The sequence below is a fragment of the Pseudonaja textilis genome, chromosome 1 (genome assembly GCF_049901715.1).
Source record: "Pseudonaja textilis isolate UNSWEBS1 chromosome 1, rPseTex1.2, whole genome shotgun sequence".
Lineage (NCBI taxonomy): Eukaryota > Metazoa > Chordata > Lepidosauria > Squamata > Elapidae > Pseudonaja > Pseudonaja textilis.
In genome coordinates this window covers 303,746,621-303,769,861 of record NC_141990.1, presented here as the reverse complement: position 1 = coordinate 303,769,861, position 23,241 = coordinate 303,746,621, and the positions used below count along the sequence as shown (strand labels likewise).

Below are 23,241 nucleotides of genomic sequence, written 5' to 3'. Positions count from 1 at the left end.
AAAGAAGAGAAGAATATGATAGGAAATTAAGGGAACGAAAGGGAGTGGGAATAGGAAGGTGTGAGATACAAGGGGAAAGTGGGGGGGAGAAAAGGGGCGTTGACTTCCAACTCCTTAGCACAGTACAAGATAAACACATTTCAATCTCAACTTTTTGCTTTTACACATTAATATATAACTAGCCAGTCCTATAACATCAAATCTTTCTAATCAACAAAACCAAAGTCAAAGTTTCATTTTTTTTTCTTCACAAGCACAATTCCAGAAGTGGTATCCAAATGAAAACATATTTTCCTCTTTGAATGAAATAATCAATTAAATTTATAACAAATTCTCTTCATGCTTTATCTAATCAAACTCCAGGTGTCTTCAATAACAAACACAATAATTCCCTGCCAGTTTCTTGAGAGGTTGACATGAGTTTTGGTGGCAACAATTTAATTGTGTTTTATAATTTTAAAATGTTTAGTGTCTTAATTGTAATATTCTTTTTAATTGTAAGCTGCTCAGATTCATTGATTGAGATGGGTAGCTATAGAAATTGAATGAATGAGTGAATGAATGAATACATTTCAGTAACTTAGAAGCAACTGGAGGTTGGATATCATGCTAGGGTGGAAAAATCGTTCAGTGGATGGGGAGAAATTTATTTTTCTCCCTTCAGAAAGTTCTACAAAAAAAAAACGTAGAAGAAGGCCTCTCTTTTTCTCTGAGAAGGCATTCACATATCAGAGAACTACCCTCTGCCGCTGAATCTTGCACTGAATCTTGTAGTCTTGATCTGGGGACTTAATTACATTTAGTCAAAGGTTTGAGATAATGGTTGGGATATTTTGCGTGCTTTCTTTTTCCCTGCAGTTTAATCTCCATCTCACGGGTGACATCCATGCTATTACTGCTGCCAATAACTTGGTTGCTGCTGCTATTGATGCCCGCATCTTCCATGAAGCTACACAGTCCGATCAGGTAATTTGATGCAATTAATGACTTTTTCTTCTAGTGTGCTTTGTGAATAGTCAGTTCAGCTGAGATATATTGTGTGCCGATATCTCCTTAATTACATGCTTTGTTCTTTAAGGCACTCTATTCACGGTTGGTTCCTTTAGTTGACGGTGTTAGGAATTTCTCTGATGTCCAGATTCGAAGACTACAGGTAAGCTTTCTTACAATCCCCAACCTGTTCGTATTTCTCAAACTATCTTCAATGCTCACAAACATAGAATTTGATATATAGAGCAAATGTCAGTAGTCTGTCCCATTACCTTCCTATTAAAGTAGTCTGTCCCATTAGCTTCCTGATCCCTACCAATTTTTGAAAGATACTCAGGTATCTTTCTGTGTGAGACTTTTTAAATCTGATGTTATATCGTTATCAGCTTTATCAAAAAGGGGATTGGGAGCACTGCACACTGCGTACTGCACGGATACAAAATACTCAATTTTAATACTTTATTTTTCTCTTAAAATATAAGCAAGTTAATATAAAAATGTAATAAATTAGAAAGGAATATGCATCACTTCCTGACACTTTTTGAATAATCATAGCAATATCTTCACTTCCTTTCCTTCAAAGGAATACCAGAGCCTCTGTTGAAATTATTCAGAGTTTTATGTTTTTGCGTACAGACAAATGTGCCCTAGTTTAATATGACTTCTTTGATGCAGAACAAGGTCTTCCCAAAGTATGAGGCATAGGCAAAGTGATGTTAATCATAATTCATATCAGACAGTAACATTGATTTCATACAAAATCAAGTTTTACAAGGATGACCTCATTTTATCCATTAGGTATTTCCAAGAGTTTATTTCAGTTTTAGTCATATTGCCTGGGAAGCTATAATACTATTTTTCCCAGTGTTGCTGATTTCTCCTCATAACGTTCATCTAAGTTCTTTGTCAGAAATTGATAATAATGACTTCCCCATTCCAGTTGCCCAACATAAGTGGCCCAAGATTGCTACCAGTACCCACCTAGTATGATGGGCAATGCCTCTGGGCTTGAATATGGCATGATCTAAATCAGATGTGATAGATTTATAGATACAACCATAACCTTTTCTCGATGCTTTACCCAGAGATACACATCCTTTCCTAAACTAAGAGTGCATTTGGCCTTTAAATGGCATGCCAAGCATAGTTTGATAAAACATAATTGATGGGCAGGATAAAAACTAAAGCTGATTTAATTTAGTTTACATTTCATTAAAATAAATATAGTTAATGCAATTACATTTCAATCATCTATTTCATTCTTTTCCCCCTTTCGCTCATTAAAAGCTACAATTTGGTAACAATTTTGAAGGTTCTATGCAGGCCATACCCAAGCTTTTTGGGTATTCCAATGTTGCAGCTTTTCTTCTTTTACCTTTGCACTGTGTTATAGACAGTGGAAAACACCTGCATTCATTAAAAGAATTTTAGGGGAGGGTAGGTTTTCTCTGCCTATGTATTTTGCTGATACTGAAGGAGCAAAATAAAAATTGAGAATTCTCCTCATTGATCTCTTGATGGTAATGCTGTTTTCTTAAAATTGTTGCTGGTCTTAGTGAATAATTGAACTAAAGGCAATTATTGAATTCTACTTTTAAGACTTCCAGATAGATTTTTGCATTTCAGCTGCATCCCCTTAGTTTACTTGCAAAAAAAGGTTTTTTTTAATTACTTTGCTTAAAGACTAGCTTCCTGTCAATGTCTTTCTCTTTCTCTCTCACTAATTTTCTTCCTCAGAGATTACATATTATGAAAATGGACCCAGCAACTTTGACAAATGATGAAATAAGCAAATTTGTGAGATTGGATATCGATCCAGATAGCATAACATGGCAACGAGGTATTGCAGCACAAGTAACCTCCAGAAGAAAAGGAGAAAAGCTGTTTGGAAGAAATATGATTCTGTCTATGGGGATGGAGATTAAAATCTAAACAAAGTATAAAATACCTGCTGAGTCCTTCACTCTTAATTTTAAAGATACATTTAGTTTTGGACAATTTTAATAATTAAGAGGCAGGTGCTGTGTTCACCCTGGAAAGAGCTTTTGCAACTGGATTGCCAGCAGAAGGGATTTCTTTCTTCAGGGTAGAAGACTTCAGTCATTGTTTCTTACCCCATAGGTGATCTGTCAGTGTCATTTATCTCTTTCGGGCAGGAAATTCTGTTTTTTTTTTTTATGCATTAGTGGGAAGATTTGCATTTAACGTAATGCAGTTAGAATTTGCTTTTGAAAGAAGCCTAAGACTGTGCTGAATATTCCAGCATAGAAACAGAAGTTATGCAGTTAGTTGCCTCTTTTCCTTCATTTTGTTATCCTCCTCTTATGAGTTCATTGTTTGATCTATTCTGTTGTTAGAGTAATTCCCTAAATTTTCACTTGGTATGAATTATGTGTTGGCCATTTGGATTTGTGGTCAAAATGATTCTCCCTTTTTCTTTTGACAACTATCTTCTCAAGGCATATAACTAAGGGAATTAGTTATTTTATTTTTACTTATATATGTAACTGCTTGGACAGCTTTCATTATCAGATAAATTAAAAAATTAAAATATTCATAATAAATCAATTCCTTAACTTATTAATCCAAATAATTCATTTATAGACTTTCTCATAATTTGAACATTACAGCAGAATGGTACTGTTTGGTGTTTTCCTGTACAGATCCTCAAACTGTGTGCACTCTTTGTTCTCAGAACATGCTGAGTCTTCATGAAGCTCTTTTTTGGAATGTAAAATTAGCTTTGACAGTCATTCTCACTAAAGTTCACCTTCCCTGACCAGAATTCTGGTATTGTTGCACAATTCTACAAGGTGTAGAAAATTATGCAGATAGAGGTCTTGGTGCTCCATGAACTGGGGTGTTTATATGCAGATGTTTCATTATGTAACTAGGTAACATCATCAGTGCTGCACAGATGATGTTAACTACTTGAGAAATAAAACATCTGCAAGCAAACAGCCAAGCTCAGAGAGCACCAAGAACTCCACAGTTCAATCCTGAACTATATATATTCTCTTCTATTGGAGTTATGCAAATTTGATTCAATTACTTGCTTCCTCTGTAGCAGAGGAGAGGAGGTTGCTATGGTCTCTACATGAGCTCCTTCTCTTATTCCCCAGTCTTGCATTCCTGTGGAATTGCTAGAGGAATAGTTTGAGGTGACTTTCAGCATGCTACCTTCTGGTTGGGTCACAGTAAGCAATGCCACTTTTGAGTCAGTGTAGGTTGTTGTTTCACAGATCAGTGTATTGGAGAATTAAAATCATGTTCTTTGTGAATTTTGTTGCTAAAAGTTGACTGGAATGTCAGGAAACAAAATAGATGAAAGGTAGACTGGACAGTTATCTTAACCTGTGTAGTTTTGATGCCAAATTTATAGCTCTTGATGAATTTTGTAATTAAACTCTTATTAGCTTGGTTTTAATTAGTAGAGCTTTGCACTTATGGGAGTGAAATATTTGTCTTCTATTCATTAAGGAAGCCCAAGGTGGTGTGGTGGTTTGATTTCATTTGGTTTGGTTCTGTGAGCATGAAAAAATAATGATGATGGTGGTAATATGATGGTGATGCTTTATGGTAGGTTTTCATGGTTGACTGGAGAATTCTGGGAGTTGAAGTCCATACATCTTAAAGATGTCATGGTTGAGAAACATTACATTAATGAATTTACTCATTAAACCTAGTGTGATTCCAAAGCAGTGGCACCTTCTTTCAAGTTCTGGGATATTGAAAAGGTTGAGCTTCCTTAACAAATAGCAGAATAACAGAATGCTATTATTCCAAAGCATTTGGAGGAATGCTAGGAATAGTCTGTGAAGAAGGTTCTCTGTAGTTCAGTTCTCTGTAGTTGTTAACAATGCAAAGATGCCCGGTAATAATTTAATCCTTATAGTGTCAATACATCCATCAAAAAGTGCATGACATTCTTCAGTTCAATGAAACTTTTTCAAAATTGGACCTATTAATTAGCATCATGCTGAGAACAGATTATAGTTTTTTCCATACTTGCTCTCAATCTCACGTTAGCTTACTTTTTCCCAATATTTTAAGGGGAATTTAATTGCATACAATTTCCTAGTGAATGAGATATGAAACATAATCTCAAAACTGAATTTGGATATTTTTGTTTTGTTTTATTCTATGACTAGTATTCCATATAAAGTTTATACACAGACAATACTTTATGCCTATTTTCTTGGTATGAAAATTGCTTAATCAAAAATATCTATGTATTTTTTTCTTCCTATGCAATGCTGTCAAATAAAACAATCAATGCAAATGGAAAAGGGCAAATTGCAGAAGACTATTGACCAGTTTATCTTTCACACATCTTTCAATGGTACTGAAAATACCATTGAAAAGTATAGATCATCCTTCTGCAATTGTGCATTCTGAACTTCAGTTTTCATCACTCCTGGATATTAGGAGATGTTGGCTTTTAAAGTTCAGCATACATGAAGGGTATAGGCTGGTGAAGATTGACTTATATTATGCAAATTCTGTTTCCCAATGCCTTATTTTGAGATTTTCTTCTGTATCTGGGTGACTTGAAATAACAGTCTATAAAACCATATATATATTTAAAATATGAACAATAGTGTGGTTTGTTGCTCAAAGTGTTGGCCTATGATTGGAAGTCTAAGTTTAAGTCTACCCTCAGTCATGGAAGTTCACCGAGTGACTCTTCCTTAGCCCAACCAACTTCACAAGTTGCTACTTGGGGGTTAAAATCAAGGGAAATGTCAAGGGAAGTCACCCTAAACCCTTGAAGAATTGGCCAGACATCAATATAATAAAGAGGTAATTTTTTTAAAAAAAGTGTGGGTTGCCATGTTAGCAATTTATTTCTCATAGCCTTTATTCTAATGAGATAACTTTGATTGTATTAATAGTTTAAAAAGTACATGTATAAAGAAGTTGCTAAGTTCCATGTGTCACCCTTTTGTCTTCCCACCTTCTTTTATGTAGTACTGGATACAAATGACAGGTTTCTGCGAACCATTACAATTGGGCAGTCTCCATCTGAGAAGGGATACACACGCACAGTAAGTGTCCTTTCTCTTTCACTCAGATTCTTTTAGAATAGCAGGCATTTTTATCCCCGCCGAGGACTGATTTTGAGCTAAGGGCTTGTGCATCTTTCTCTGTGTTCCAGATGTACCCATCCCCATATTGCCTTCATTTTAGGGCTTCTACTACCAATGATAGCGCTTGTGTGAAAAAACTTGGCATATTTGAGATTTTCTCTTTGAGTTTTAGCCCTCTTTCATGTACAGAATGACACCATTCTTAAAATGCCCTAAACTGTCATTGCTCAAAAGGCTGCCATCCCCCTGGTGCTTTTCAGATGATCAGTGACTGTTAATTAGAAGATCCAGGAAGTGTACTTCTGAACAGCCAGATAGCACCGAATTTGGAAAAGGCTACCACAGATGCTTAGAACTGATTCTGTTTCTAGATGATTGTGATTCCATAATTATAGGTGTTATGTCCTGTCTATGTCTTTTTAAATCCAATACTCCAGCTATGTTCAGTTATGTCTATTTTTGACCTTGTTTGCTTTTTGCCTTCCTTGCAGGCCCAGTTTGACATTACAGTAGCTAGTGAGATCATGGCAGTTTTAGCACTCACAAACAGCCTGGAGGATATGAGAGAACGCCTGGGCAAAATGGTGGTCGCCTCCAGCAAAAAAGGAGTTCCAATCACCACAGAAGATCTGGTAACTGAATATGATTCTGTTTGGAAGAAAACGCAACTCTGGAAGAATCAATTCATTCATTTCTGAAATTATATGTGCTTTAACTATGACAAGTAGCCAGCTTCAGTCATATCAAGCAGTGTATGTTGATTGCTGGGATGCCTGCAAAGCTAGGTTCAATGGTCCTTGTCCGATTCAAGATTTCTAAATGTGTATCTAGTAAATAATTTTAAATATTGATCTTGAAAATTGAGACACTAAAATTTACCTTCCTCCAAATTTCTGGTAGTAAATTTTGAAAGCATGGAGCAAACTGGATTCTAAGTAAAGCTTAAACATAGCCAGCTGAATTTGCCTTTCATGACCTACTTTTATACAAAAAATTGAGAAAATGGTTTGTCATGATTATAAAGAGTAGGTTTATTAGCTTGAAATGCCATAAACCTAAAAAATGTGCAAGAACTGCTACTTAAATAATTTTTCCTACTTATTTCCTTAGGGAGTGAGTGGTGCCCTGGCAGTTTTGATGAAAGATGCTATTAAGCCCAATCTCATGCAGACTTTGGAAGTAAGTATAGTTTGCGCAGGTGCTTTTTTTAAAATTGAAAATAGGGGCATACATTAAAATACAGTAGAGTCCAGTGGTTTACATGGATTATTGCACCATCACCATTGTCATTAGATGTTTCTGCTGATTATCACATAAAAGAGAGGACAGCAATATGATATCTGTAGGAAGTATGACACATAAAACATCCCCAGCTCTATCCATAGGTTCCCAAAAGTAAATGTAAAATAAAGTTGAATAATTCATTTGGAAATTAAATAGGCTTTTAGCTTTTTTACAAAAATGCATTTAATTTTTTTTAAAAAAAACCTGGTAAGATTGCGACATTTCATATAATTCTTCCTCCAAATTTCAGATGTGAGCATCTTGTAGGTTTTTGAGACATGAAGAGTTTATAAGATGCAGTGTTCTCTTGAGATTTGAGAACTTTTGAGAATTTATTGTAATGCTTGTTAGAATTTTGGATTAAATCATTGGTTTATTTATAATGCCAGCTTTATCAACTTCTGGAATTCTGTGTACCATAGGTGATGATGATTTGTGTCTTGTGGCCTTCCTTTTGGAGTTTTCTTTGTAATTTAAGAGTAAAAGAGGTCTATGTATCGGCCAATATTTTGGGGGGATTTCTTTCTAACAAAATCTTCCATATCTCATACAATTGGCTGCTCAGTCCTGTTTCTTCTCTATCCCTCCTACATTGCCATCCTCTGTGGAATTCATTATCACCGATTACTTGACTGGCTTTAAAAAGGATTAGATAAATTTATGGAGGGTGAGCTTTCCAAAGCTTGTTTGTCTTGAAGTTTAGTGTTATCTCTGGATTGGGGCTTGTGTGCCTCCAAATACCAATTGCAGAGGAGAAATGAGATGAAAAACTTTCCTGCATCTTCTACTTCTCAGTGCACCTGAGACATTTGTTTTGCCTTTTTGAGAAACAAAAGCGTGAACTAGGATTGGTGTTACTCTTGCCCTGCAGCACGGTTTTTATGTTCCTTTATTAGCTTCTCTCATAATTACGCCATTCTGCTTATTCACCATCTTTTAGCTGTTTTCTTTCTTTTGTGCAAGCTACATTGGGAAGCATTTATTTGAGGGGCTAATACATAAAATGAGCCTTTTTTTCCTCAAGCCTACAAAATTCACAGGCCATTTTCTTGCACAGCTTTGGGTTTTTTTTTCCTGACTTACAAGTTCTTTCACAAAGTTGTTGTCTTTGTATGCCAAACAGACTACTTGTTTTCCATGGCAGTGCAGTCAGGGATTTTTCCCACTTTTATTAGACTTTCTGCAGCTTTTTGCATCTCCTTCTAATTTCGGGTATCAGTGTCTTCTATCTCTTGCACCAATAAACCAAAATCGTACATGCATGCACCAACATCTTTTGCTTGTCAATGAATTTCTACTCATAAAGCATTTGCCCTTGTTCTCTCACCCACTCCTCTAACATTATGGCACAACCCTAACACCACATTTCATCCCTTTTCCATCACAAAAATAGTATTATTGTTTCTTCTGTCCTACCCTCCCTCCTCTGTGTTTCTTCCTGTCCACTTTTTAATATTTTGGATGAGTGACACATGTGTTAAAAAGAAACTGAGCGAGCAAGACCTGCTTATTCCTTTCCAGTGTTGGTACATATGATTGGGTGTTATGATGTATATAGGGTGATTACTTTTTGTATGATATGTTCTGATTTGCCCTGCAGAGTTTTAGCTAAAGGCAAAATTCTCTTTTTTTAAAAAAAGGAAGACCATATAAATGTTTATACTTGCAAAGTAGATGGCTTTTGGAGAGTTCCTGAAGACTCCTTCCCCCATGCTTGTTTGAGTTTGACCAGAAAAGTTGGAGCAGATTCCACTAGACTGAATGTACTGTATTTTGCTACAATGTCCACTTATACTACTCATGATGTTAGATTACTTTCCTAGTGATGCTTTTTTTTTTGTCTTCCAGAGGCTGTAAAATTTTTCAGTCCTATGTATGCTTATCTATACGAGTAACTTTTACTGAGTGCAGGAATATGTCCTAAATACTGGAAGTTGGTTTGGTGTGGTTTAGATGACAAGATCCTAATTTTCTTTCCTTCCTTCCTTCCTTCCCCCCCTCCCTCTCTCCCGCCCTCCTTTTTCTTCCCTCTGTTTCTATTCATATCTGTCAGGGTAATCCAGTGTTTGTCCATGCTGGTCCATTTGCTAACATCGCTCATGGGAACTCATCGGTCCTGGCAGACAAGATTGCCCTGAAAATTGTTGGCAAGGATGGGTTTGTTGGTAAGTCTCTTTTCATCGTCAGGCATGGTTTTTTTATAAAATACATGGTATAAGATGTAGTGAAGACTATTGGTTTAAGTGTTTTTAAACATTGGGAAGGCATCAAATGCATCAAAAACCACTCTCAAGAGCCATTAGTCATAAGGGTTGTAGAGTTCTCCACGTTCAGAAGTCCCATGTCTATGAGGCACATCAGGAAATTGCTACTCCTGTTTTGTCTTGTTGGTGGACTCTGTAAAAACTGACCACTAAGAGAGAAGATGTTACTTAATCCACCAGCCAGGCTCTTTTGATATCCTTACTGCCTATTTTTAAAGAAAGAAATGGGATTGAATGTGCAAAGTAACTGAATTAGAGAGTTAGAAAGAAACATTGATTTTCTCAGCTAAATAAATTAGATGAATTACAATAGGTACTGTGAAGAAAAGTAAAAGAACACTCATAAGTTAATTATAGGTTAACCAAAGATTTCCTGAGAGAAATAAAATGTCATGAAGTCTGTGCTATCTTTTTTTTCTGAAACGCCAGCTTTTTTGGGGGGAGAGGGGATTCCTTAGTCTAGAGAAAGTCTCATCTAATTATTGACATGTTTTGCACAATTATTACTTAGCATGGTATTTGTTCAGTTACCATCTTGAAAGGATTCTTGCTATATTCACTCTAGCGGTACCCACAATTCAGACAAAAGGAAGTTATAGTCATGAGATGCCTATGACAGGAGATCTGCAGAGATGAAAATTTATTTGTTAGAATTGCTGTTTCCTTAGCTGTTCTCTCTCCTAGCTTGCATAGATTGTTGCTTAGAGCTGTGCAATGAGGAGGAGGAAGAGGAAGGAGAGACATTCCTCTTCCTTGACTTTCTTTGGTTCTCTGAGTGTTTTGCTAATCTGCTGCTGCTCTTTGTTTGTTTTTAAATTGTAAACCTCCAGTCATGTCATCTTAATCATTTAAGCAACTCCAAAATGTAATTTAATTTTTCAATTCCAGTGGGGTTATAATAATACAAATCCCCCAAGTTTTCAGGGAACAATTTTTTTAGAATAATGCTATGCAAAAAAGAAAAAGAAAGAAAGAAAGAAAGAAAGAAAGAAAGAAAGAAAGAAAGAAAGAAAGAAAGAAAGAAAGAAAGAAAGAAAGAAAGAAGATTGTACATAATAATGACTTTCATTGTTCTGCATGCAGTGACTGAAGCTGGCTTCGGAGCTGATATTGGCATGGAAAAATTCTTTGACATCAAGTGTCGGTATTCTGGTTTGCAGCCTCATGTGGTAGTCTTGGTTGCCACCATCCGAGCTCTGAAAATGCATGGTGGAGGACCCACGGTAAGTGCTGATTCTCGTCTTAGAGAATTTGGTAAGCCATGATCGATGCTGGGCTTAACTAATACAATCAAATTCTATTGTCTAGATTTGCCATCAGCAACCTTGAAAGACTTATTCCTGGTCATTTCTTTGGTAGATGAAGATAATAACTGCCCAATTTCTTGGCACCTTGTCTTATTACTTGATAACCTAAATGGGCCTTGCAGTCATCTTCAGAGGCCTTTTGGAGGCAAGCCAAGTATCCTGCCAAATGAAGTGGCTGGAGTGGGAAAAATAACTCAGTTTTAGGGATCTCCTTTAAAATGCCTTCTCCAATGAGACACTTCTGGTTCCTGGATTTGTGCTGGGGGGAAATCGTCTTCTCTGGATATTGTTATAATTCTGTATTTAGTTGGAATTTAAGCCCAGTTCTACACTGGAATATTTAATTGTATATTTTTCTGTGCTATGTGATTGTCCTATTGGTTATCTTTTTGTAGTGGTTTTAGAAATGTCTAATGGTTTAATAGTGCTGTCTTCACCCCAGAGAACTTCAGTTATTTTGAAAGATCAGAAGTAATGATTATTGCTTGATGGTGCTCCCAGATCATCTCAGTAATTTCTTAAACCCCATATTTTCACCCCTTTTCTTTTCACTGGTTATTTGTCTTTGTGTATGTGTGTGTGTGTGTGTGTGTGTGTAGTGTAAAATTAAAAAGTAGCTTTCACCAGTGCATTCTGATAATGGCAAATTGCACTTGTACTGCATATTTTGATCCTCATTTTTTCCATCTTCTTTATATTCCTGGAGCCTGCCAGACAGGCAGATTAAACAGGGGAAGCATAATATCATGATATGAAAGAGGATACAACCATGGTCTTCCATTGCTGTGATGGGGAAGACTATGTACATGTGTATGCTTTTATATGTAGGAATAATTTCTATAGCCTAACACCTGGAGTAAATTGCATTTGGGGCCCCCAAAAAGCTATCTAGAATAATGTACAGAAATAGAAAGGAGTCATAATGTCTTGTGGTTCCTCCACCTATTCAAGGAGATGCATTCAAGTTCTTCTCTAGAACTTCAGAATTATGTACTGCTTTTCCAGTGTGGCATGTTTTGTGCATAAAAGAAAGCCTGTACTTAATACTAGCGATGGTTGGATGAAATACGCATTTTAAAAATTTGACCAGAATAACTTTTCTATATCATGATTCCCAGTGCAGAAGATACCGTACTACATACTGCTTTTAAGGGAAGCAGAAAGTGACATGTTTTTTCTAGCCCATAGCATTTTCATTACAGTGCCCCTCTTGAAAAGTGAAAAATGAATGCTAAATTTTGAGGTCCTTTGGTAGATTCGTTTAGAAAATGGTTGCCATGGGAGATTTGCCTATTCACAAAATGGCTGCCACAATCACAAAACACCCACTTACCAAAGCAAATTAACCTCCTAGGATGCTTTCTACTGTCCCAGTGGGACCTTTTGCAAACCAAATACATTCCTATAAATAATAGTAAAGCTGCAGCTGTTGTTTTGCTTTGCTCTTTATTCTCAGTTGCTAGAAATGAAGCCCACAGGAAAAGATTTCTGTCTCTTCTATGTGGCAAATTAGCAATCAGTTTCAAAGACCAGATGGCCACAGAGACCAGGCTAAAAGAGTAGGGTGTCATACACAAATAACTAGGAATAGGATTTGAGTTCAAAGCATGAAGAGTTTATTCTGCCACCTATACTCAAGAATCTGAGCAACTAACATCCAATTGGTGCTATATGAGGGTCAGCAGAATTCACAGGGGGCTGGACTTGTGTGTCTTGTGGCTATTCCAAACTAATGACACATTTAACCCCACCCTTCAACTCAGTCTGTTCATCTCCTACAAGAGAGCCCACCAAATTCTTTAAAAAGATGATATTACAACAAAATCCATTTAAATTATTAGAACAGACTGAGTAGCCTTCAGAGACTGTAGCCTTCTGTTTATGTCAGTAGGATATACCAAGAGGGGCACTGAACAGTTGGTGTTCTGCTGTCGAAGTGATATAAGAAGACGACACCCAGTTCCCAAAACACTTGATCCTCCTGTCTTGAAGTCCAGTACATACAAATCCAAAGTTGCTATCAGTATGGGTCTAGAAATTGAACTGGACAATTCCTGAATATGGATATTCCAGATTTGGCAGTAGAGACCTGCCCCATTAAGATATATCAGTCAGTTTGAAGGAAACAGATGTGACACTCTCGGACTTCCAACAAGCAAGACTGAAGTGAGGGCTAGCAGTAAATATGACAGATAAACAGGCAGCTTCCTTAGTTTCCATTTGACTGAATAGACAAGTGGCACTATTTCCTTTGGAAAACTTCCTCTCAGATCTAGCAATTCACTGTTTCCCTGCATGGGAGTTGTCATTAGCACTTAGGACTTTAAGAACTAACACCTTCAAGCCCATTAGACAAATTTCCATTACTATTCTTATCTTGAAAACAGCCTTTTAATAAACTTTGCTTTTTATATGATGTTTGGGAACTAGGATTGATCTCAAAAATGATCTATGTATTTTCTATCAAATCAAGATGGTTCTAAGACTAGCTCCCTGCTTCATACTTATAGTCATTTCATTGAGCATAATTTCTCAACTATTTCCTAATCCCAGATCGGCCCAGGGAAGAGATCTGGTTCAAGCTGGATGTATTCAGGATGTAGAGAATTTACCTCAAATTCATTAGAGAAGCAAAAGACAAACAGTCTGTTTCTTCCACCAAGCAGGGAATCTGGGAAGATGAATTTCTGCTCCACAATATATGAATGGATTGGAGAATACTTTGCCTTGTCACATTGGCCCACTGTGGAAATACTGTTAGGAGTGTTTCTGTTGGCTTTATCTATAGTGATTGAGAGTGGTAATTTGCTTTAATTGTGAAATATGTTTCTCCTTATCAGAGGTGGATATGACATTCCATTTTTAGGAAGAGGGAAACCAGATGGCCCTAGGCCTAAGATGAGAGTTAGTTAATTGTATTCTTATGCTAACTATTAACACTCTGATGATTTTTAATTTGAGGAGAGAGGATTTTGCTGCATCCAAACACTTTTTCTTGGCCATATATTGAATTGAAAAGATACATTCTAAATTCTCATATAAATTCAAATAAGAAACAATGGTAATATGAATACATATAAATCAGATGGGGAAAATATTCTATTAGAATTATAGGTATGCACTCTAGAAGAATTTCATAATTCCTTCCCAAACTCCATTCATGAAGAAATCTACTAATCAATATCAGTTTGGAATACAAAAATATAAAATTGAGATACCAGGAGAATATATTTTTGTTCCTTGATTGTCTTGTTCTTATTCTTTTCAGGTTATGGCTGGAGTCCCTTTGCCCAAAGAATACATTGTGGAGGTAATAATTGTGCTTTTGATTTTGTTTTGAATGTATATTTTATTTTTTGAATTTCATAGTTCCTTGCCAAAAAAATAAAACAAAGCAATCTCAATACTGCTATTGTTCCCTCCTTCCCCCCATCTCTCTCTCTCTCTCTCTCTCGCTCTCTCGCTCTCTCTCTCACACACACACACACACACACACACACACACACACACACGATTCAGTTTGGTGTAGTAGTTAGAGCATCAGGCTAGAAACCAGGAGACCATGAGTTCTAGTCCCACGTTAGGCATAAAGCCAGATGAGTGACTTTGGATCTATCATATCATGGGAAATTAATTAAGTGTGCAAGCACAGAACTCATACAACAAGCATGGTTTTTCTAACTGGCCTTTGGAAATTAGCATCTATATTTTACTTCCCATTTGATCAATTGCGGGCAATTATTTACTTTAATTATTTTGGTTTTTTTTAACGTACTGTTTTGATTTGTAAAGCATCTAGAGATGTGCAGTTGTGGGTGGTATAAAAAGTTGAACAACTTATTGATTCAATAAGCTATGGTTTACTGATTGAAATTATGGTTCAGAATTCTCTATTTTGTAGTTTTCAGATCATCCCTCAATTATGCTGGCAACATTCAGCAGCAAAAAGTTTTCACAGGAGATGGTTGTAACTTTGACAACCTGTTTCTTCCTATTCTCTTGAAACTGGAATCAGGTTATCTATGAAAACTCATGCCACTATAACCTATGGAGCACTGTCAGTATTCCAGATTGATAGGCACACGTGGCCTTTTTGGCTATCTAGGTTTCCTTCCTGAATTGAACTGATTATTTGCATTGGCTTCATTTATGAAATAAATGATTTGGTCAGCATTTAAGTCTACTTTCCTTCCACCTAGCAGTTCAAGGGCTTTATTTTTCATGTTAATATCTATTCCTTTTGTAACCCCTTTCCTGCTGTATTTGTGCACTTAAAGTATTTGGAGAGGAATTAATTTAAAACAGCAGGCTGAAACCAAGGCTAAAGCTTTATCTCTCTACAGATAAAATTTTGAGCAGGGAAAAAGACGACACAAACTAAGCTTTTTTTAAAAAAAATGGGTAAAACAATTTTGCCAGTGGTAGCATCAAAAATGTAAGGAGGCTTTGGCAAGTTCAGATTATTACCTTTATTGTTATGTATGCAATGAGATTGGCTGAGCCTCCCTTTGTACACCCCACCCCAGCACAACTCACAGTGAGGACAGAAGTCCCAAATCCAGTCCCAATCTTATTACACTATGTGACTTTGTTGCAAAACGCGCCAGCCCTGCAAGTCTATCATACTATGTTGACATGAAGTTATTTTCTGTTCAGAGTCTCACAGCTGACGGATAAAAACTGTTCTTCAGCCTATTGGTGCGGCTGGCTATGCTTTTCTATCTCCTACCCGATGTTAGGAGAGTGAAGAAGTGCTGACCGGGATGTGAGTCGCCCCTAAGAATTTTCCTCACTCTTCTAAGGCAGCGAGCCCTAGCAAAGTCATCTAGTGGTATCAGGGAACAACCCACGATGTTTTGTGCTGTGCTCACCACCTTCTGTAATATCTTTCTGTCCGTGGCTGTCAAGCCAGCATAGCACACTGTAATGCAATACGTGAGGATGCTTTCTATCGTAGACCAGTAAAAGGAGGTCATCAGTCATTGTTCCACTTTATTCTTTCGCAAGACGCTAAGAAAATGGAGATGGAGTTTGGTAGAGAACACTTCAGTAAAGAAGGCCTTAATTGCAAGCTTTGCCCGATTGGTATCACAATAAGGAATGAACCTGTTCAAGTAGACGCCTGCCAGATTAGTTGGACTGGAGTCTCCACTGTTGTCAAAATAGAATTTCTTAATTAGTATCTACAAGTAGTCCTTGACTTATGAACACAATTGAGTCAAATATTTCTGTTGCTATGTGAGACATCTGTTCAGGGAATTTTGCCCCATTTTATGACCTTTCCTGCCACAGTTGTTAAGTGAATCACTGCAGTTGTTAAGTTACTAGCATAGTTGTTAAGTGAATCTGGCTTCCCCCTTGCCTTTGCTTGTCAGAAGGTTGCAAAAAGGGATCCCATAACCCTGGGACATTGCAACCATCATAAATATGGGTCAGTTGCCAAGTGTCCGAATTTTGACCATGTGATGACATGGTGCTACTACAGCAGTCATATGTGTGAAAAACGGTCACTCCTTTCAGTGCTGTTGTAACTTTGAACAGTCACTAAATAAGCTATTGTAAGTCAAGGACCATTTATATAAACACTTAGTGACTGTGGAGAACGGGAGTTTAAAATAGCAGTCCACATATAAGTGGATATTCTACAAAGCACTATAAGGAGCTCATGAAACAGGCTGCATGGATCCTGCTTCTAGCTTCTTGCTGCCCCCAAAACCCCCTGAGTTTGCCCCACTGATTTCTTGGAGGCACAGTTTTCTGCTATTTTGCTATATAGCAATAGCAATAGCACTTAGACTTATATAACACTTTATAGTGCTTTATGGTCCTCTCTAAGCAATTTACAGAGTCAGCATATTGCCTCCAACAGTTTGGGTCCTCATTTTACCCACCTTGGAAGGATGGAAGGCTGAGTCAACCTTGAGCCTGGTGGGATTCGAACTGCCAAATTACAGTCAGCCGGCAGTCAGCAGAAGTAGCTTGCAGTACTGCACTCTAAACACTGTGCCACCGAGGCTCCCGATATAAATGCAAATAACCTAAGGATTACATCCAAATGTACTTGTTATGATGTTTCTCTTCATAGGAAACTAAGTCATTATTAAAGGGCAGAAAAGGATAAAAAATAGTAAGTCAGAAAAAATAAGATGAGGACATATGGGGACTGGAAAACAGCTAAATCTTGTTTACACTGAGGGCATTCACTGTGCTGTCCATATGGTTCTATATTTGCAAAACCATCCTTCTACCACATCTGTTTATAAAATGTATATTAGAAGAATCTTCAAACTGCTAAAGGCTTGTACATTTGATCAAGGGCAATTGTTATGTGATTTTAAACATTATTACATCAGCAGTACTCATCTGAAGATGCTTCTAGCTATTTTGAAGAAGGATGTTCAACAATCCATGGAGCAGTCTTTGTTAAATCTCCATCCTGCAAAAGCAAAGTCTCTTCAACAGAGAGTTGGATAATGTGGTGCCTTCCAGCTGAAAATGGAGAACGGTCTTCACCTTTCCCCCCTCTTTGTGCCATTCTGCTTCTTAAAAGAATGCTTTCTTTCTTTTTTGTAGTTTCTTAAATGAAGCTACTTTGCAGTTGAATGCGAATAGTCTTTCATTAGAATTGATCCAACTTAGCCTGTTCATTTCTGTTCAGTCTGTCTTTTTTCCTTTTTTTATTGTGAATTGAAAAGAGAAGTTTGTAAAATAATGTAGATTGTCTCTCTCTCTCTCTCACACACACACACGCACACACACACTTCATTTTCATTCCAGCTTTCTTTAACATTCAACAGTTGATTGACCATTTATTTCTTTTCTGAACTAATCCCTTGAATTCTCTTTGTCATGTATAGAATATTCCACTTCTGGGAAAAGGTTGCAGTAACCTGCGCAAGCAAATCGAAAATGCCAGAATTTTTGGTGTCCCAGTAGTGGTGGCAGTCAATGCATTCAAGTAAGTGCAACGAAGCCCATAGTTCAGTGAAGTCCATAGTACAACAAAGGGTGGATCTATATTGGGCCATCTACCTATGTTCTTTAAAATGTGCTCAACAAGAAAGGGTTCAACACATAAATTATTAGATGAAGCTAGAACATTAAATTTGATTTAATTGAAATTTGACTTAAATGTAAATCACAACAAATAGATTTGACATAATTATTCTTCATTTAGTAATTTTCTCCTTTGTTCACATTAAAAGTACAATTCACTGGCAGCTTGTAGAGATGTTCTTGGTACTTGAACAATGCAGAAAAACAGGGTAGTAAAATCTAAAATAGAAGAGATGGACTGTTATCACTCTAACAGTCAACGTGTCCTCATTTTTAAAAATGAATGCAGATAAAATATTAACATATGTTCATTTTGGGAAACACTATAATCTTTTCTAAGGTCTGTTGAGCCAAGTTGCCTCATTACGGAAGTGTTTCCCTCAGATTAGATTTTCAGAACCCTGGTTCACACATGCAGGTAGCTGAGTGGGTGGTGATTTGAAATGTGGTAAATATTCGCATGTAAGGTTACTTGCAGGGGTAAATAGAATATATCTTCTACCTCCCTCCTAAGCCATCTGTTGGTCCTTCTTGCATATGTTTTTGTGTTATTTGTATACAAATGTAATATTCACATTTAATGGTTCAGGGTTTTTACTATTGTTGTAAGCTAGCCAGAGATCATACATTTTTTTAAAAAAAGTAAATAAACTGCACAGATTTCAGTAACGAGATTTGCTGCAATGACTCTATTGTGTTATGTCTCCATCTCCATCTCAACCTTGGAAAAAATAAACCTTGGCTTAGCAGGCAAGGCTTTTTCATGCTTGCCAGATGATTTGAGAGAGGTGATCTCAGAATGGCATGAAGATGAAATGCTTACTGATTTGCAGCAAGCAATAATAGAATAAAAATTAAGCCTTCCCCAGCTTCTCTTACATCCATTAAGGAATATTTCATGTTATTCATCTTCTGTTCAGTGTAGCTGAATTGCTTCTATGGTATTTGCTACAGAAATCCCGCCCTTCTAGATTCAAGTCCTCAGGCCCAGCATACCCAACACACTTTTGCACCTCCTTGTGGTGGTGACTCCTTTGTGTAGAGAAGGGAGAAGCAGGCAAGTAATTGCATGTGTCATTCTGCAACAAAAGAGAATATCAGTTTATTCACTGGTTTTTCCTTCCCTTAAGGACAAATCTGGAATATCGCCTCAGCTAAAGAAGCTTAAACAGCCCTTTTCTCCTACAGGAAATAGTTCCTATGTTTCCCCATCCCAGCTTGAAGAGTTTGGGGCATTTTACAGGCCTGAAAAATACAGCAGGACTCCTAGCCATGTTTTGCTTTCTTTCTACCCTTCCCATATAGCTTTTATACTCAGTCTGAAATGTGTTCAGTTATAATGTTGAGTATTTAATTGTCAAAGAGGTTGGTGTTTTTCTTTCACTATGATCTTCACCAAGATTAAACATTCTGCATAGGTGTTTTTCCCTTGTCAAATTCTTCTCTTTTATTTTGAATGCATTTGTTTAATCAGTTAATATAACCACCTGCTTGATAGGCAGTTCAACACTAGTAGCAAGGGTTAAAAATACCCAATACAAAAAAAAATAGGGTGGGATGGAATGAAATAGAAATAGATATGATTGGACACAGAAGGAATTTGTCTCAGACGCACAAGTTCTCAGTGTATATACAAACAGCAAGTGAGATATCATAGATAATAAATAAATAATCATAAATACAATACAGTACAATAAAATAAAATATGTTGCTCTTTGGACCAAATGAATGAGGTAAACCAAATCAGGAAATTATAACAAAAAGACTACACTTTTATCACAATAGGCTCCAATAACAAAATCTTACAAGTTTATCTGTAGCTTCTTCCCCCCCTCCAATTTTACTAAGTGTGAGTCTCTCTCTTGTGTTGTACTTTCCTGCTTAACATATGCTACTTCTGGATCTGTTACTTGCTTTAATGGTTTCTGCAACATTATTTCCATGGTTCTCTAGAGAAGTACACTATTGCTGTATAGCCACCTCGTCTATCTTTTTGGCTCAGTGCCTGAGAACAACCAGCGACTTCTTAAAGGACAACAGTGACAGTCCAACTGAATGTTAATGATGAAACAGCTATGGTTAGCTTTAACCATAACCATCACAATTCCAAACTAACCATGGTTGGCAGTAGTCCTTGCATGCTTCTGAAGTTCAGTGATGCTGAAACTGGAAAGATGTTTTGTACAGCATAGGCGGCAGGTCATTTCCAGTGTCAGCTATGGAATTCATCGCTGCCGTATAGCTGGAGAAAGTGGGAGGGAGGTGATGTTAATTGAGTAGCTCTTAGTAGACAAAATATATTTCTTTTGATAGTTCAAGGTTAAAGAGAGTGGCGCAGAAAGAATTGGAATCTACTTGGGATTGGTTCATGTGATGTGATGATGAGGGGAAAGGGGATGGTTTGTAGGTTGGGACCTTTTGGGGAACCTGGGAAAATTTTTAGTTTCGGAATTCCACAGAATGTGCCAGGTGGTATTCTAATAAAAGTACTTTGAGATGATGAGTGTCTTGGAGTTACTGACAGGAATGGATTTTCCCTGGAATGCTGACATCCAGTATATTAATTGTGGCCAATGAAATGTTTGAAAGGTTAAGCCTTGGTATATTGGCACTCTAATAGAAATCCTGGTAATGTTTGCCTTTGCAGATCAGATACAGAGGCAGAACTACAGCTGGTCATCCGGTTGGCTAAGGAAGCTGGTGCTTTTGATGCTGTCAAATGCACCCACTGGGCTGATGGAGGTAAAGGAGCGGTGGCATTAGCAGAAGCCGTGCAAAGGGCATCACAGGCCCCAAGCCATTTCCGGTTCTTGTACGATGTGGAGGTAAGGCTTATATCTTATAAGGAGAAATGAAATGTTAAGGAACGAAATGCAAAACAAATAGATGAAAACGATGGCTTGTTTTTTTTAACTTTGTATAAAAAGGAATGGGTATGCTATGAGATGGATTGGCTGGCTGATTGTATTAATGGATTAATGTACATGCGACTCAGCATTCGAAAGGAAGACAATTTCTTTTACAAATAGTTTACAATATGGAGAAAATGACAATATAGTAATAAAAGATCTCTCTTTTTTTTCCCCTTCCCTGCCTTCTGGGGGTGGATGTCATTTTAAATGCATCATTTCAAGTAATTACAGCAGTTGGCAGAAATCAGTGTTTTTGCCTTAAGATTATTCTGTTCTACAGTACCCGTCACTGAAAGATTTGCCCTTCAGCTGGAGTGAACTTTGGCTCCAAAATCATAATGAAGGCTAAGAAAAATGTGATAATCCTATTATAAATAAGATTGTGAACAGCAAAGGAAATTTGAGACTCGCAGCTTAAAAACTGTGAAATATGTTAATAGATGTTGAAAAAGTTTAGCTGGGTAAAAATCTGGGATGAAGACAACTCTCTGGGGAAAGGTCCTTTTGCTTATCTAGCTTCTACAATGCCCTGTTTTATTTGCTGGGCTCCTCTAGAAGGAAATGCAGTATTTTAAATAAATAATTTCGGAAAGTGAAGAATCTTGGATATTGAGCAGGATTACAACAACAGGACCAGATATGCAGGATTATCACAGCTGGTTACAGAAATATTTGTCTTGGCTTCCATGGGGATATTAGCTGAACCAGATTTATAAATGCAGACAAATATCCTGGCTCTCTTCAACTAAATTTAATTCAGGTTTCATGGTCTTTGACTCAGCAGCACAATCAAATTATTTTCTAACATCATCTGCAGCTGTTCCCAGTAGCCAGAACTTGATTTTTATGTTCAAGAGGAAAATAATAGTTTTAAAACTTAGTGTCTTGATGATGGATGATTTGAAAGAACACTTAAACTCACTAGAAATCAAGCTGTTTTAGCTGTCATTAAGTTTCTGTCCACATTTTTTCTTTCTTACCAGCCCTAAATTTTAGTGCCCTGGACAAATTTGAAACTTTCTTGTCATTCCTGTCAAGTTTCTTGTAATCTCCTCTTCTTTCATGGAGTGATTTGAGAGACTTATTCAATGGAAAAGCATAGAGAAAGAGTTATAATTTTAAAGGGCTATGTCTTATTGTGACTTATAACTGTATAAAGCTACATTTTACATGTATTCATTGACGTGATTTAGGTTTCATCAAAATGACAAAAGTTCTTTGCCTTTTGTATGGGCATGCAACATGACCTGTGTATAAAACATATGTATGCCACAGGGTACATTTTATTATTCCCCACCCTCCAGGAAAAAGACAATGTCAATAAGTATGGAGAATTGCCATCACTTAGTAGTAGTAAAGAAACAGATCCCAGAGGCCCTGGGGAGGAGAGATTAATTTCATCTTTCCTCTCAGAGTCTATGTGTATCTTAGCTCCCCTTTTGTGCTAAGCCAGGGGTGTCAAATTCAATTTTATTGAGGGCCGCATCAGGCTTGTGTTCAACCTCAAGGGCCGGGTTGGCATGGCCAGGGCGGCGTGGCCAGCTCAACGTCACTCCTGTTGGGGCACCTATGGTAGCCCGAGTGCTCTGCTAGCGGAAATGAAGCCTAGGAGCTCCATTTTCTCTGGCAGAGGCCTATAGCAGACTGTTTTTGCTGGCAGAGGGCTGGCTGCAGGAAGCCATTTTTACTGTGTTTTCACTTGCAGAGGGCTGCAGAAGGCCGTTTTTGCTCCATTTTCTCTGGCAGAGCTCTATTTCTCTAGCAGAGGCCCCATGGGCTAGTCCTTCATTGTTTCCAAGGGGGCCCCATGGGCCAGTTCTAAACACCCCATAGGCCGGATCCAGCCCACGGGCCTTGTGTTTGACACCCCTGTGCTAAGCTATGGTTGTTTTAATCACAGATTGTTGAATAGGCTACACTAAGTCATAACCAGCACACCATGTTACAGCTTTGACTCTTGCTCAGTCAGGAAAAAGAAAGCACATTCATATGTCATCCTTTCATGGGTTTGTGGTAATTGTCACCCCACAGTAACGCTGCCCAATTGGACTACTGGTTGGTTGTGCAGGAATCAATGTAGTCCCCAATATAGCAATGATACTTTTATCTGCTAAAGTAGCAACACTTTCTCCATATAGATGCTGAAAGAGGCTGATAGCAGAGAATATTTATAGCTCAGAGGTGGTGGGTTCCTTAGTACTCTCTGAGCTTGGCTGTTTTCTTGTAGATATTTCATTACCCAACTAGGTAATATTATCAGTGCTAGAAGGGAATGGGGTTTGCTCTCTTTGTACATATTAGTGGCTTTTCCTGTCAATATAGGTGGGAATGTTCTTGG

The 23,241-nt window shown here is 37.4% G+C and overlaps 1 protein-coding gene across 2 annotated transcripts in view; it reads left to right on the top strand.

Moving 5' to 3' along the window:
• Positions 1-23,241, top strand: part of MTHFD1 (methylenetetrahydrofolate dehydrogenase, cyclohydrolase and formyltetrahydrofolate synthetase 1) — a 73,289-nt gene that overhangs the window by 35,352 nt on the left and 14,696 nt on the right. For both annotated transcript variants that reach the window (XM_026698623.2, XM_087922297.1), the window contains exons 14-24: positions 859-966; positions 1,079-1,153; positions 2,728-2,830; positions 5,962-6,038; positions 6,572-6,712; positions 7,191-7,259; positions 9,418-9,529; positions 10,712-10,851; positions 14,204-14,245; positions 17,793-17,893; positions 20,639-20,816. In XM_026698623.2, the coding sequence (XP_026554408.1) occupies positions 859-966; positions 1,079-1,153; positions 2,728-2,830; positions 5,962-6,038; positions 6,572-6,712; positions 7,191-7,259; positions 9,418-9,529; positions 10,712-10,851; positions 14,204-14,245; positions 17,793-17,893; positions 20,639-20,816 (1,146 nt within the window). The remainder of the gene's footprint in view (positions 1-858; positions 967-1,078; positions 1,154-2,727; positions 2,831-5,961; positions 6,039-6,571; positions 6,713-7,190; positions 7,260-9,417; positions 9,530-10,711; positions 10,852-14,203; positions 14,246-17,792; positions 17,894-20,638; positions 20,817-23,241) is intronic.